We start from the raw sequence: 17,330 nt of genomic DNA, 5'->3' as shown, positions 1-17,330 counted from the left end.
CAAAGAATAATATAAACTTCTTAACATCTAGTAAAAGATAACAGTTATTGACACAACATTATTGAAATATTAATTAAAATTAATGAAATGAATTGAGACAACAAAAGAATAGTCTACAAGGGATTCGTAGTTTTCGCTTACAACAAAGCTAATAGATATAAAGGGGTTGCTGAATAACTGTCTGTTCGTCAATCCTATGGTGAAAATATTGGAATATCAATGAAAATTTCCTAAAAATAATGTGCAAGTAGATGCTATCTAAGAAGTAGTTCTTCTTTTTTTTGTGTTTATATACCAGATTATAAACATCATACAATGTACAAAAAAGGACGTGGATTCTGGTTTAACTAGGGTATATGATCGAACGCGGCGCATATAATTTATTTTTTTAGATGTTTAAATGCAATGGAACCTTAAATGGAGCAATACAGAAATGAGAATAACACTAGTAAAGCACATAACGAACGAGGTTGCTTTAGATAAAAATGTTGATGACTAAAATAATTTAGAGAGAGGCATAGATTCGAAAACTAGAACAAATTTAGAGAAAATTTACATATAATAGATTACCAGGTTTAAACTGTACCTGTGCCCTCAAGTAATGAGTAGGATAATGATTTAGAGTATCAACAGATGTGAATTAGTTTTATTAAAAATATATTGAGTGTAGTATGCCATATTGCCTGCACCTAACCCGACGTTAGCTAATGAACAACAAAATTGTTCAAATACAAAGAGGACAGGGAATTCCAACACGAATGGAAACAAAACTAGTATCTTTTTCCACAACGACTTCGTAGTAAAAATAAATGATTACAAGCGGAATGGTTACAGCTAACAGACATCGAAAAATCACATTTTTCAATATAACGTATCAATAAAAACTACAGTTTATATTGTATATTACAGATATAAAAGATCTACTCCGATGACAATAGCAGAAGAATGAAAAATCGACAAGAACAGCAAGCTTCAACGGAAATTGAATATTTACTGCGATACATAGAACCAGGAAGAACGGACCAAAATAGAGGAAACCAGGAACCAAAATAACGTTAACAGAAACGAATTGTATTAGAAAATTCATATGTTCATAATCCACGTTATCCTTTCTTTTCAGTAAGGACAGCCAAATAAAGTTTGGAAAATTGACACCGACATCACGTCTTCACGATGGAAGGATAGCAACAACATTTTATTATGAAGACATAATGGAGCAATGCGGGGGCAGCACAAGGATCATGAATTCAAAAATAAGACTCATGGATATACAACAAGATAGAGATTTTCAAGAATTCAAGGAAATATGTCATGACTATTATACGGCTTTTTGCAAGATCAGCGCCATATTCGGGAAAACGAAGTCAGGATTGATGTAAATGGCGAACATTGTTACTGATTTTATCATCTATTACAAAACCAAAAATCACGAAAATAACAAAAAAACAACTTCAGGCAAATTGAGGAAGCAAAATTTTCCTTATAGGAAAATAAGGAAATAGCAGCAGAAGGTAGTATTTTTTATTATATATTTCATATAATCTTTACGAGATTACTATGGTCTGGGTTACTCATAAAAACCAAGGCCATAGAATCATGAACAAAATCAAAGTTATCGCAAGATATACGTAGTCTAAAAAGTAAAGTAGATTAAATTTAAGCAAGAGATTAAACTGAAGAATAATATTCTACAAACCCATATTCGGAAACTACAACTACTAAAACATAAAGAGTAGGGGAGGAGAAGAATGTAGGGATCGAGAGCAGGAAGGAAAATAAATATATATCATAGATTCGAATAGTGCAAGTAACAACCATTTCATGATGATCAGATAATCAGATAATCAGATAGGAACATACAAATATAAGTTTATTAAGTAGAAGATGAAAACAGTTACGATAGAATAGCGATTAACGAAAAGTATCGGTGCATTCAAAATAAAAATCAGGTTAATCGCAGAGAGAGTGAGATAGCGAGATGCGATACATCCGTTCGTACGGAAGTGTCAAAATAGGAGGCTTTTCGAGGAGAGGAAGAAAATCGTCAGTCTTGTAATTGATCTTAGCAAGGATGGATGCAACTACTCGATTGGACAAAATAAAAAGCTGTTATTAATAAAAATAATATTTCGGAAATCACCACACTATACTACATTCACTTTCCTTTTTTTATAGTTAATGTATTGCTTACTAACTAATGGATTTCTAACTGCTAATATAGTCGTTTAAGTAATTTGGTTTTTGAATAGTTCTTTTAGATCTTGTGGTCTCATTACTTGGCTTATAGCTAAGACTTCTATCAGTTAATTTGCTTGTGGTATCTTTGCAAGTAACATTCTTTTCTTTGTTATTCGGATCTACCATTCCGTTGTCTACTGATTCTGGTGCAAGGGGGTTACCTTCTTCTGTAGAAACTTTAAGCAAATGAGATACGTGCCTCCGGTATTTCAAACCGGATTCTTTTGATGCTATTAATACATCTCCTCCTTTCCTTTCAACCACCTTAAAAACTTTTGTCCCAAAGTTAAATGATAGTTTGTTGGTTTTACGCATTCGTTTGACCAGAACTTTGTCACCCGGGCATATTGAGCTAACTTTTGCGTTTCCTCGTTTATCTGAATACATTTTACTTTTGTGTTTAGCTTCCTTATTGTTGGGTTCTCTATATTTCCAAATCACTCCACCTTAGTTACTCGCCGGCATTCGAGTGGCGTTCCCTTAATTTCCCCCGTACTTGGCGTTGTCAATCTAGTTACTTTTTAACAACCACCGACCAAGGTTTATCTCATTGTCACGGTGGGCCTCCAATACGCTCGAAGACGCGTCACACCAACCAAACTCTACCGATATGAAACCTAGCGAACTCTACACTTATCTCTGTCTGCCACTTCTTCATGTTCAACTATTGGATTAAATATAGATGGTAATTTATCTCTTATGTTATAATTAAAAAGCATCTCCGACGGTGTTTTCTTAGAGACTGAATGAGGAGAAGATCGATACATTAATAGGTATTTGTTAAGCTCCCCAAGTAGCAACCGAAGCTTTTTTCTCCCAGTTTCAACCCCCTCATGTCCACAAACTGCCTTCGCTTACTATTCCTATCCCGTTTCTACATTCCACAACGTTTGTTGCGTTCTCACTCATCAATCAATTCTCTCTTGCCACACGAAGAGAATTCTCCTGCACACTTCGTGTGTTTGATTCTACCCATCCCTGTTGAACACACGTCATTTTCTTCCATCGCACTCATCAGGGTGTTTGCTCTTTTCCATCCAAGCCAAAGAGCGACTTCAGTGTGCTCTGAACCGTGGATGTGAGAGTGTGTGTTTGTGTGCTGCGTGAACTATTTTTCCTGCGTGAAACACTTTCCATACTGCGCCATCCGCGGTGTTCTTTCTGCTTTATCGGAGGACGAATTGTTATCATCTAATTGTTTCGGTAAGTGTCCTTTTCTAAGTGTCTAGTGTTATGTGACATTTATTCTAATTAAAACATTGCACATTACAAGTTTCAGATGTGTGCTGCTACCGCTAGCTGTTCCTCAAACTACTTAAAAAGTGTGACACTGTGTGCACAGGCGTTCAAGTTTCAATTGATCCTCAAGCACAAAGGTAAGTTTGTCACATCTTTAAATGAAGTGTAATCTTTTTAACAAAGTGTGTCTATTAATTGTGTACTTTCATCAACAGCCTTCATACAACACCGCGGTTGAGGCGCGCCAAATCTGATGACATCTTTTCTGAACCAAGCAGGCTGAACACGCGCACCACCAAACGGGCTCCAGCGCGGTGTGAAGAGGGAAGAAGAAAAGACAGAATTGGAAACAGCCGCGCCAGGCTTCCAACCACCGTGTGTGTGTGTATGTAAGTATGTGAAAACACATGTGTGAATCCTCTTGTGGGAACTGCAAAAAGAAGAGAATAAAGAGTGTGAAGCAGCTAGACTGCCACAATCAAGAGAGTGAATTCTCATTTCAATCCGAAAAACTGGGAGAGAGTGATGACATGCAAGAGAGAATAAAACTAGAAACACGAGAGAGGACACGAAGCGCTTTCGGGTTTTTTTCGCCTTCGCGCACATTTTGCTTTATGCGCGCGAAAAAGTGAGCCTTGATCAGCGCGATGGCTCCCATACAAAGGCCTTCGGCTTTGCTATCTGGGTCTTCGATCCAATTTGCATTCATTGATTGACTGATGACAAGTCGTTTAAGAAGGGATCGGTTTTGTCTTTCGACTTCACCATTTTGTTGCGGCCAGTATGGGGTGGTACTGATCAATTTAATGTTATTGGTGGTGCAAAACTGTAGGAACTCTTCGCTTGAGAACTGCGGCCCATTATCTGCAGTAATAGATAGAGGTAGTCCGAATCGTGCAAAATTGAATTTAACCGTCCTATAGTCTGTATAGAATCCGTCTTTTTCATAATTTCTACTTCTATGTAGCGACTGAAATAATCGACTACTACTAACAACGAATGGCCTGATGGGAGAGGTCCTAGAAAATCAATGGCCACGTGTTGCCATGGTGCTGATGGCAATTCTCTTCACTTCATTGGTTCTGGAGCGGGCGCTGCAGAGACCAGCATACATCCCCGGCAATTCCTGACGTATTGTTCTACTTGTAAGTCAAGTTTTGGCCACCATACTTTGGCCCTTAATCGCTGTTTCATAATGCTCATACCTGGGTGACCTTCATGGGCTAGATGTAAGGTCCTTTCTCTTAATGAAGCAGGCATAACTATTCTGTTTCCTCGCAACAGAATATTGTTAGCAAAGCATAGTTCAGTAGAAAATATTTTGAATGTCGAAGTATCTTCGGTCCATTCATTCTTTTCGATTCCCTGACAAACCGCTTGAATAGTTCCATCGGCTTTTGAAGCTTTTTCTATCTCTGTAAGCTGTAGCGCTACTGGCGATGCATTGGAAATAATCCATGTCACATACTGTTCAGAAAACTTATCAAATGGTTTACCTTCTACGGTCTCTGTGATCGCGAGGCGTGAAAGTGGATCAGCAATATTGGATTTCCCTGGTCTATAAATAACAGATGCTTTGTAAGATTGCAGCCGTATTACCCATCTCTCGATCCTGGCACATGGTTTCGATTTTGTGCTAAATATTTTTTCTAATGGTTTATGATCTGTTATAAGTTCAAATTGACGACCATATAGATAAAAATGGAAACGTTCTACAGCCCAAACAAGCGCTAGGGCCTCTTTTTCAATTTGTGCATAGCGTTTTTCTGTATTAGATAGACTTTTGCTTGCGTATGCAATTACTCTCGGATTTCTTTCTGAATTTATCTGTATTAATACCGCTCCTAACCCAACAGGGCTTGCGTCAGCAATTAACTGTGTTCTATCTCCAATATAAAAAAAAAACCTAGTGTTGATGGGCTCATCATAAACGATTTGAGTTTCTCGAACGCTGATTGATGCTCTGATTTCCATACAAATTTTTCCTTTTCAACTGTTAGCTGTCGTAATGGATGTGTAATGGTTGCCACATCAGGGATACATTTTCCTACATAATTTACTAAACCTAAAAAACTTCGAACTTCTTCTGCTGATTTTGGTGCCCTGAAGTTTCGTATCGCATCTAGTTTATCTTTGTCTGGTTTTACTCCTTCTGCAGATATAACATGCCCTAAAATTCTCATTTCTGATACCCCGTAAACGCATTTATCCGCATTGAGCACCACATTCCACTCTTTGAGCCTTTGGAGAACCTTTGTGAGTCTTTTGCCATGTTCATCTCTATGCGATCCGTATACAATAATGTCATCGATGTAATTCAAGCATCCTTCACAGCCTGTAAGAATTTGTTCCATAGTTTTCTGGAACAGCTCTGTTGCACAGTTTATCCCAAACATAAGTCTGGTGTAACGGAACAACCCTCTACGTGTGATGAACGTAGTAATCCCCCGAGATTGTTTTGAAATTTCTACCTAAAATGAAACTCATTAGGATTAGTTTCTGATATAATATATTTCGATTGAGTTATAAGCAACGTAATTCAAATAGATAAGGTTAACAAAAAGTATTTAAATCGCAATCAATCCTTAATCAACCTTCGTTTGCACTAACCTGGTGGAAAGCATTTTTAATGTCCAAACTGGAAAATACTTTTGCCTTAGCCATATGTGGTAAGAAGTCCTCAAAAGTAGGTAGTGGATGATTTTCTCTCTCAACCGCCTTGTTAGCGCGCCGCATATCTACACATATGCGAACATCGTTGTTTCCTTTAGGGACAACTACTACAGGTGATACCCACTTAGATGGCTCATTTACTTGCTCGATAACTCCCTGAATCAGTAGTTCATCCAGCTTTTTATCGACAAGCTTTTCCAGGGCAACCGGTATTCGACGGTATGGCTGAGCGACAGCTACTGAACCTGATTTTATTGGTATATCCACCACAACATTCTTCAAGGTCGACAGTTTATGTTTTTCGTTGTCAACCGTATTTACAGGAACGGTAATTTTCAACGCTCCCATGAGAGTAGCCGTATCACGCCCAATTAAAGTTTTGCCATCACCCTTCACGACATAGAAATCAGCAGTAGTTTCTGCTGAGCCTAAAGTGACTGTAGCAGTAAACACACCTACGAGCGGCAGTACCTGTCCGCCATATGCCTTGAGTGTAATTGTGGCATCACGGTGTTGATTTGATACAACAACATGTTGGGACTTTAGTTGCTCCCAGACAGTTTGGCTGATTAAATTGTATTTTGATCCCGAATCGATCATAGCGTTTATAGGGATACCACCTATTTTACAACACATTTCGCTGCTGTTATCATATGGCGTGAGATGGAAGACGTATTCCGTAATATTGTTATCAATATGTTTTACTGTGTCATGTTTGTACTCTCTATTTCCAGCTTCTGTTGCCTCTCGTCGATATTTCTTGGTACCCTTGAAAGTCCTTTGTTCTGGGTTTTTAGTGCGACACCTCTTAGCAAAATGGTTCATGCCGCCGCATTTACTACACGTTTTTCCTTTGGCTGGACATTTCTCGTCTTTGGCGAGATGTCCCATATACCCACAACGATGGCATTGCATTTGATTTGTTTCAGCTAAAATTCTCTTTTTATGAACAGAATACACATAAATTTTATTAACATCGTCAACTTGATGCTGACTTTCTATGAACGATTTTTCTTGATGAGCAACTGTTTCAAGAATTTTTGCTACACTCAATATTTTATCGAGATTAGCGTCGCCTAGTCTCAACAACTCTCTACGCAATGCAGCTGACTGACAGTTTTCAATAATCTGGTCTCTAATATTTTCTTCTGTCTTGTCGCCAAAGCCGCATCTTTCTGCTTATATGCGTAATTTCACTATAAAAGTGTCAAAATTCTCTCCTGGTTGTTGTTTAATTTGCCGCAATAGGTGTCGTTCATAGGTGGGGTTTTGTCTCGGCAAGAAGAAATTATTTAATTTTGCAACGGCCTCTTCGTAGCTGTTCATATTGGGAGTATATTGTTCAATATTTGAAAGAGGTCCCCGTTTCTCAATGCTTGGTAGTTCTGGCAGAGTTTCATAAATTTGTTGGACCTTTGGTCCCACAAAATGCAATAGGAGGTCTTTCTTCCACTCCTCATCATTAATTCGAGATGCTCGAAGCATGATTTCGAAAGATTTAATCCATTTTTTCCACTCATTTCCAAGGTTTTCTCGGTGACCCTCATAATTAAACGGTTGAGGCGTCAGCCCCGGGAAACGAAATAGATCTGTAAAAATAATACAACAGTATATAGTCATTCAGAAGAAATCAGACGTGTGCGTCTGTGAAATTCATATACATAGTCAAAATACAATAGGATTGTGTTTATTCACACATCCACATATGCAGCTTTGCATTATGCATTATGAGTTTGACAACACTGCATCACACTAACACTGGTGCAATAACATAATACTTATTGTAGAACACTCGATCTTTCAATCATATTATTATTATTATTTTTAATTCTGCATTGAAGCAATTTTCAGAAAAAAACTCCCCATTTTGACAAAGACGCGCACTCATACATAAGCCATCCTTGCATGTATTAATACTCTACTTTGTGCCAAACACTCACATATGGATTCCACATTGAAGCAATACCTGTTCCAACATGTTTTCCATTCAAGCAAATAAAGGAACAATACATATTCTTTGTTACACATAGATTCGGCGTTTAAGCGAAACTTGTTTCAACACGTTTTCCGTATTCTGCCTTAAAGCAAATTAACAAGGGAGCAATGTTCATTCTTTTAACCTTACTTTTCACTTGGGTAGTCCTGCATTTAAGCAAATTTTCAATTGGCTTCATTTTTCATCAGCTTTTACGCAAGGCCGAATTGAATCGGGGTTCACTGCATTTAAGCAAATTGCAATACAAATGTACTTTCAATCACATTTCCCTTCTTTCACATTCCCGAAGCAACAAAACGAAGTAAGCTTACCAATCGTATTCATTGTATCTTGCCGTCTGATTTTGTTCCACTGCTAGTTCTCTTTGTTTCTTTTTACTCGTCGCCAAATGTAGTATCGTATAATGCACGTCTTGACTCCTCGTAGTTCCACATGCGATTGCTCTTTATTGTTTTTCCATCTTTCATCTGTCAAGCAACATAACAAGGTTTATATGTACAACGTCAATATCGATCTATAAGGTTGCTAAACTACAATGATGCCATAGCCACACTGAGCATGGACCTCGTAGCTCTACAAGAGATTCGGTGGCTAGGGAACGGTGTGCACAACCGGTGTGGTAAGCAATGCTACGACATCTACTACAGCTGCCACGACCGCCACCTCGGAACGGGTTTCGCCGTAGGTCCCCGGATTTCAAGGCTATAAACGATAGGCTATGCACCCTGCGCATGCGAGGCAAATTCTTTTAAATAAGCCTCATAAACGTTCACGCCTTTACCGAAGAGAAAGAGGAAGATGAGAAGGACCTGTTTTACGGCCGCCTCGCGAGAATCATAGATGCGTGCCCCAGGCATGGCCTCATAATCGTCCTAGGGGACTTCAACGCAAAAGTCGATAGGGAGCCAATGTACCGCCAATACACTGGCTGTCACAGTCTGCATGAGCACAGTAACGATAATGGTAGTAGATTGATCCAGGTCGCCGCAGCGAACAATCTGATTGTAAGAAGTACCAAATTTGCGCGGAAGGACATCCTCAAAATTACGTGGGCGCACCTGGATGGAGAATCTTTCAACCAGATTGACCACGTGTTAATAAGCCGCCGACGACAGTCGAGTCTGTTAAATGTCAGAACATATTGAGGAGCCAATATCGATTCCGATCACTACTTTGTTGACTTAGTGATACGTTGTAGAATCGCCCGCCTCTGCACCAATGCGGGTGGAGAAAACACGCAACCTGGGCTCAACACGGGGGAAGGATGCACCTCCAATATAAAAAAAAAACACCGTCATGAACCAGCAGTGGACCTAACGGTAGGCGGACTAGGCGGTCGCCGAAGATCTCTAGTCTGTAGTATGCCGTATGTCTATAAGTGGACAGATTATTAGCGACAAGGGCCCCCGGAAAGATGGTCGTTAGGGCTCCGTGACTGGAGAACCATTTGCACCTCCCCATGGCGACAACAATTTTAGGGCCTGTGACCAATGATCGTAGGGGTCCCATGGCCACCCCCTCTCCCCCACATCCGTCGGCAATTTAAGTATACCGTTCAATCTTCCAACAGCTGTGTGCTAGTACCCCCTGCTCCCGGTCATCAGTTACCATTGACAGGGGCCTCAATTCGTCTTTCCGCCTTTCATGAACACCTTCCTTTCTTTGACCGATGGATCATAACATTCCGGAAGAAAACACATTTGGCGAAAGTGTTGCACACACACATACGCTCACACCCACGCGCAGATGGCTCAGGATATCTATGAAATCTACAGCATACGAAAGCAAAAGCTTAGGGTAACAAAGTTATGCTTAATGCTTAACACGTTCAGCGCGATGACATGTCCCAGGAACTACCAGTGAACTTTCCAGGATGCTTGTTTCACAATCAGCTTGCGTTCTTGATGCTGGCGGAACGGAAAGTTGATGAAAATCAGCGCCGGGCTGAACGTGTCAATGCGAATTAGGGTTCAGCGCGTTGCACAGCAAACCCTCCAGCGTAAACGAGCGATTCCTTAGTCATTTTTATATTGCAGTGTTTGAACTCGTTGCGATTTTTTGATTTGTGAAAATGCAACTTCATCGCCGCAATGTTTGTTAATGGCTTTTAAGCGCCACAGCAACTCATGATCATTGACCACACGCGAGAAAGAGATGGCGCTATGGAGGGAAAAAGCGCGGACGACGGCTGACAGCGATTGGCCGTCTGACATCCAAACCATTGACAGCGCGCGCATATGCGAGGGGTATGATGCGGAGCCAGGGACGGGTAGCTCGACAAGCTGCTTGACAAATTTGCCGTTGGAGGGAAAAAGATGGCATGATAAAATTCTCCGAACGGCATGATTTCTTCCGTCGCTTTGCGTAGCGGGAGCCACCGGATCAGAGTGACCAGAAATACCGATTTATCTGTATTCCTATCGATTTTTGATATGCCTACCGATTCACAGATGAGCCCCCTAAAACTACCGATTTTTCATTTATCCTACCGAAAATCACAGATTTTTTCGTAATACTGACCAAAAAGTCATATTACCATTTCCCAAATCACTTAATGTATTAAACTCTATATGGAAATCAATGGCAACCAGAACCAGAACTTCAACAGAGAAAACTAAGGCCCGTGTCTGTACTTCATGAACTCGAACGCGCTGATAAAATTTTATATGCAATTTGACAGATAATGTAACCCGGCGCTGAAGCAGCAATAGAACACGACATCGAACATGAAAAATGTATAGGACTTCCCAAGCGCCACAGATTAAGCTTAAACGACTGGAAAATTGAATATCCATAGAAAAAAATGAAAGCTCCACAGCTTCATTGGTTTGATCAATAGATGGCGTATTACAACTCATCATTATATTGCTATCCTTTTCTTGCAATGTGTTTCGACAAGTTTCATCTTATCATGACCTATATAGCCTTCTAACCCAAGCGCCACAGATTAAGCTTAAACGACTGGAAAATTGAATATCCATAGAAAAAAATGAAAGCTCCACAGCTTCATTGCTTTGATTAATAGATGGCGTATGAAAACTGATTATTATATTGCTATCCTTTTCTTGCAATGTGTTTCGACAAGTTTCATCTTATCATGACCTATATAGCCTTCTAACCCAAGCGCCACAGATTAAGCTTAAACGACTGTGTTAGAAAACGAAGCGGAAAAATAATTTAATGCCGAACACTTCGATAGTTTTAGTTTTAATCGTAAGATGTTGCCAATAAATTGGTCTCTTTATTCCGCTGGTTATTTGGTAATAATCTCGCGGATTGTCTTTGGAGCCTTTTTATGCTATTTTGTTGCATATTCTCTCTCTTTTCCTCCTCTATTTTCCTCTTTTCTCTCTTCCTAACGATAATATTGACAGGTCGTTGGAACCATCCTAAACTGCTGTTATAAGGTTCCAACAATGTCCCCCCAAGTGTGGCGCAGTTGACTCTCCTGGCGTTTTACTTCAACTGTCGCTGCACTTCATACCGATTTGTCTAGTTAAAATTACGTGTTGTTGTTATCGCTCGCTAATTACATGTGCTTTCGACGATGCTGAATTATCCAAATATCTTAAATTATAGTTTTAAAGCTCGTTTTTATCACTTGGTTTCCATGTGAAAAGCTCAGCTATCGCAAGTTTGCCTTTACATTCCTAATTTACAAGATTCATATCAACGCTCACAGAATATACACGTATGCCGTGGGCTTTGTCTTGGGAGCCTGTTTAACCTAAACAGCTGCTGCTCGTTTCCTCTCCGCTGGGAGTTCTTGTTCGCCCGCCTTGGTTAAGTTAATGCATCGTCGGTTCACTGCTTTAGCTAAAATGAAATTGCTTTTGTTTTAGGTTAACAACTTTTCATACCTTTGTTCCCGAATTGAGCTTCTCAACACTTCGCATTTGCGTCGGTCGCTTTGCAACTGCTTTAGGAAGATCGTCTTTAGCGATGATGCCATCTTCCTGACCTCATGGCAGTATGGAACACCAGAGAACACGAGTTTCCTCTAGACTCGTCCTTAAGGCTACGGGTGTTTCTGAATCTTTATGTACCAGGTCGTGCCGGGAATGAAGACAAGTCACTATCACCGCGTAGACCATCAACCAGCTCCATAATGCAGCGATCAACACCTTCGCAAGGGCTTTCCTTGTTCTCATCCAATCAAGGTACGCCATTGTACCATCATCTTCTGCGATGCTGGCCGTTTGTGAAGGCTGTATTTGGAACCCTGAGTGTTTAGTGTCCTTCAAGTGTTCTGTGGGTTGCTGCGTATTCTCACTTGTGCGTGTTGCGTGTTCATAATGTTCTTTTTTTTCTCAAAGATACCATATATATCAAGCGTATCGATATTTTGCTGTTTGTAGCATATCCGATATGCAACATAAGTCGCAAATGTGTTGCGTTGCTCAGATACTGTATATGTGTTAGATAGATCGAATACAGAGTTTGAACATGTTGTGTCGCGCAGTCCTTACTGGTGTGAGTGTTGTAATTATGTAGGTCATGACCTCCGGTTCGCGAAGGGCCATCTTTTCTCGCTGAGCACTTCATCATTGAAAGTTCCACGCCGCGAGACCATATCGTGAAACCTTTTTCTAATTTCACCGGAGTGTCACAATCCGTGTGCTGCGTCGTGGCCGTCAAGCCGTTTTTGACATCCTCGTCATTGAGTGTCCGCAGCATTCGTTGGAGTTTGTATTTTTTATATCGTCGACCTTCGTGCGCGGATCGCGTCCCTTCCGTCCCGACCCGCGATCTTTGCGTCTCGTACCCGTGCAACTCACCCGCCTTACTCTGCACCTGTTTGCGAGGTGTTGCGTTTCCCGCTTCGGGAATGCTCCTCAAGGTGACTACTTCCGACGTGGTGAATTTGAAGCGATGTGAAGTTCCCGCCTTACTCTGCACCCACTCATAAGGCATCAATTTTCCTGACACAGGAATGTACCTTCCGGGGGTATCTACTTCCGACGGGATGGCAGCCTTGCGCAATGTTCCCAGGATGAACGATGCTCCGCTAGGGTCAATGGCCACGTTCTCGATTTCCACCATTGGACTCGTCTCTCGGTAGCTAGTTTCACCCTCCGCATACGACGCGTACTCTGCTTTCCCTTCACTCATCACTCACGACACAAGGTTTTATTTACGCGATAGAAACGCCCGCGCGACTTACTTTGACTTAGATCCGCGAAACGATATTTCGACTCGATAGTTGACCGCAATTTTTTGGATTGTTAGAAAACGAAGCGGAAAAATAATTTAATGCCGAACACTTCGATAGTTTTAGTTTTAATCGTAAGATGTTGCCAAAAAATTAGTTTTTTCTTTATTCTCTGTTATCTTCGCTCTTGGGTGTTTTTATCGCAATTATCCCCTTTTGCGCGGTTTTCTCCCTTTTTATGCCTATGTCCATACACAAAACATCGCCTTAGCTGACAGTTTGTTGGAACCTTATAACAGTTTTCAACATTATCCCCTCCAGTGCGACAAAGTTAGCTCTCTTTCTAACCACCGAACTAGACCACGTTAACTGTTGTCACGCTCCTATTCCGACTGTCAGCTAATGTTTGTTTACCTTCCGCTAAATAAACGTGCTTACTCGTGTAGCTGAACAAAAAAGACAGATTACAATTCATCTCGATATTGTTGTGTGCCTAAACCGATCAAAACTGTTTCTACACATAAATGGATCGCATACTACACACATGAATTTGTTCGCTGCGGACAATCTTTTTGTAACGGCGCCTCTCACTTTACCTAGCGAATTAGCTATCAGCGCAGTATGGAGAACAGTGCGCTCCACGCTTCTGTACCTCACACCTCTCCTCTGTACGCAATGGTTCAATCGCTCACAGCTTCTGCAACCGGACCGCACACACATACTCGCAGAGCTGTCTATAAACGTTTCCCAGCACCGGATGGTACCACGATACGCACGGATGATTTGGCATGAGTATCCTGACTTCCCTTTATCTGCTGCTGAAATTAAATTAAGCTTTTGTTTCAGCCGTACATACCGCCACAAGTCGTTCATTTTTCCATGAGGTAGTCCAATGTGGCACTGCAGCAGGCAACATTTAGTGGCAAGATCCCTCACGATCGACCAGACCGGATCCCTTCTCGACGACAGAGAAGACTCCATCCTCCCAATCTCTCTGGATTCCGGGATAGAAATTCCGTTCCTTGACGAACGTGGGACATGGTTCGAGCCGTCGCGCGAGTATGTCTCCCCTCCAGTGCTTCGTTCTCCTAGCTGCAGCACCTCAGACCATGGTTTCAAGCTCAGTCGTGGCATGACTTCATCGAGCTCGATTGCAACGCAGGGTTCGAAGTAAGCACCTGACTCCGATGGTTCTAAAACTTCGCTTTCCTCGATCAATTCCTGTCTTTCAAAGGTGGCCTCACCGCCACTTGTAGCATCTTTCAACCCCGCAGGACGCAGCCAGAAACGGTGATGAGCCTCGATGTACGTGTCTTCTAAGACATTGTTTGTGTGTAATGTCGCGTTGGTAGTATTAGTGAACGATTTTAGATTGTGTGTGTTGTGGATCACTGCGCGGATATGACGTTTATCAGGGCATGTGTGTGTAGTTGTGTCGCCACTGACGTGCGTCCGATTCGCATCACCATTGCGGTCGAGGTCAATACACGGCGGGGAAGGGGTTTGACCCCGGAACATGTCCCCGTGCGGCTCGTGATGCCCGTAGCCAAATTGATCAGGATACCGTTCCAGGGCACCGTTCCTCATCCTTTTCAAGCTCACGGATATCATTTAACTCACGCTCTAGTTGCTTTATTCGTTGCTGTCTTTTCTGTGATTCGCGGATCTTCCGCTAAGTCTCAGCGTTTTGCAGACGCAACGCTTCCGTTTGCGTAAATTGAAGCACCAATTCCCGATAGACACGATACGCTACGTCCCGATAGTTGGAAAAGGTCTCACCTACGTTGCCGGTAGTCATTACTGCAGCCCTGGAGTCATGGATCGAATCTGTCGCGATGTGGTCCCGCACCTGCATTCTTGGTGTCGCGTCACGGCCCGTGACGCACCTGCTCGTGCCCGCCTCACGTGAAGATTCTGCTACAGCTTCACACATTACGAGCGAGCCAAAGGACGTTGTGAAGGAACTATTGCGTCCTGCCGTCCGACTCGCTACGGGAATGTTTGCTTTCTCCCGTTCCACTCCGTGTAAATACTGCATGAAATCCATGGTGTTTGCACTACTCAACCTAGTGAACGTTTTCCTTTTTATCACGCGCGCGATTCAACACTAACGGTACTTCGGTGGCTACCGATATTTTTCGTTTCGCGATTTAGTGCCGAGTGTAGAAATGTTTCTAAACTAATTTTTTGGAATGTTAGAAACTGGCGCTCTAACCAAAAAAAAAGAGAACAAAGTGAATTTGTTAGGTAAGCACTGAGGGTGCACCAAAAAATTAGTTTTTTCTTTATTCTCTGTTATCTTCGCTCTTGGGTGTTTTTATCGCAATTATCCCCTTTTGCGCGGTTTTCTCCCTTTTTATGCCTATGTCCATACACAAAACATCGCCTTAGCTGACAGTTTGTTGGAACCTTATAACAGTTTCCAACAGACTGGAAAATTGAATATCCATAGAAAAAAAATGAAAGCTCCACAGCTTAATTGGTTTGATCAATAGATGGCGTATTAAAACTGATTATTATATTGCTATCCTTTTCTTGCAATGTGTTTCGACAAGTTTCATCTTATCATCACCTATATAGCCTTCTAACTTTCCGAGCAAAAATCTATATGAATGGTCGTGTGGTCAGATACGTGGGCATCAACACCAACGGCCATTACTCTAATCTCACTTGCTTTTCAGTGCTGGTGATTTCCGTTGGAGTTTAGTATTTAAACAATCGTATCGCCGTTCTAGTTCTAGCGATGCATAACATGCATGGAGGTGGAAGAAAAGGAAGGGTGGGAGGGAGGGGAGGAGGGAAGGAGGGAAGGAGGGAAGGAGGGAAGGAAGGAAGGAAGGAAGGAGGGAAGGAGGGAAGGAGGGAAGGAGGGAAGGAGGGAAGGAGGGAAGGAGGGAAGGAGGGAAGGAGGGAAGGAGGGAAGGAGGGAAGGAGGGAAGGAGGGAAGGAGGGAAGGAGGGAAGGAGGGAAGGAGGGAAGGAGGGAAGGAGGGAAGGAGGGAAGGAGGGAAGGAGGGAAGGAGGGAAGGAGGGAAGGAGGGAAGGAGGGAAGGAGGGAAGGAGGGAAGGAGGGAAGGAGGGAAGGAGGGAAGGAGGGAAGGAGGGAAGAAGGGAAGGAGGGAAGGAGGGAAGGAGGGAAGGAGGGAAGGAGGGAAGGAGAGAATCTTCCGAAACACATTGCAAGAAAAGGATAGCAATATAATAATCAGTTTTAATACGCCATCTATTGATCAAACCAATGAAGCTGTGGAGCTTTCATTTTTTTTTCTATGGATATTCAATTTTCCAGTCGTTTAAGCTTAATCTGTGGCGCTTGGGTTAGAAGGCTATATAGGTGATGATAAGATGAAACTTGTCGAAACACATCGCAAGAAAAGGATAGCAATATAATAATCAGTTTTAATACGCCATCTATTGATCAAACCAATGAAGCTATGGAGCTTTCATTGTTTTTTTCTATGGATGTTCAATTTTCCAGTCGTTTAAGTTTAATCTGTGGCGCTTGGGATTCCATAATTTATGAACAATTTTAATAATTTTGAATAAGATAATATTTTCTGCTTTGTATAGGACAATTGTAGCTGATTCTCATCACTTTTACTAACAGTTAGTACAAATATTAAAAATTTACATACACAATTTAGAGGAATGCTATTAAAAGCTCCTGTTCACATTTCACATTTCTAGTTCACATTTCTAAAGAACTGAATAAAGGTATTTGAATAATTAGACAGAGCAGGTACATTGAAATAAAGTAGTTCCTTAATTAGTAATAAAAAGCAGCACATATTGTTTGTCTTTGAAGGTTAAAATTTTAAATCTGTTGTTTAAAAAAAATGGAATTACACATATTCCTGAGCATTGATATCACACAATATTCATCCAATACTTTTCCAAGTCCTGCACTGCCTTCAGAAGGGGTAATAAAACTAAAAATGTGATGTTCTTGGTTTTACAACTTTTTTAAAAAATGAAAATTCAACAATAGCTACCAACAAAGTATTTACTTCATTTGTAAAGTTAAACTCTGTCT

General features: G+C 41.3%; 1 protein-coding gene across 1 annotated transcript; it reads right to left on the bottom strand.

Annotated features, from left to right (window-relative positions):
- Window positions 1-7,187: 7,187 nt before the first annotated feature.
- LOC125907484 (uncharacterized) lies at window positions 7,188-8,709 on the bottom strand. The gene is made up of 2 exons (XM_049610115.1): window positions 8,458-8,709; window positions 7,188-7,739 (listed from the first exon to the last, which is right to left on the bottom strand). Exons 1-2 carry the CDS (start codon window positions 8,468-8,470, stop codon window positions 7,330-7,332), a joined length of 423 nt encoding a protein of 140 aa, XP_049466072.1. The 5' UTR covers window positions 8,471-8,709; the 3' UTR covers window positions 7,188-7,329.
- Window positions 8,710-17,330: the final 8,621 nt, after the last annotated feature.

The sequence above is a fragment of the Anopheles coluzzii genome, chromosome 3, assembly GCF_943734685.1.
Source record: "Anopheles coluzzii chromosome 3, AcolN3, whole genome shotgun sequence".
NCBI classification, from domain to species: domain Eukaryota; kingdom Metazoa; phylum Arthropoda; class Insecta; order Diptera; family Culicidae; genus Anopheles; species Anopheles coluzzii.
The sequence above is the reverse complement of the archived record's forward strand: the minus strand, read 5'-3'. Positions and strand labels throughout refer to the sequence as shown.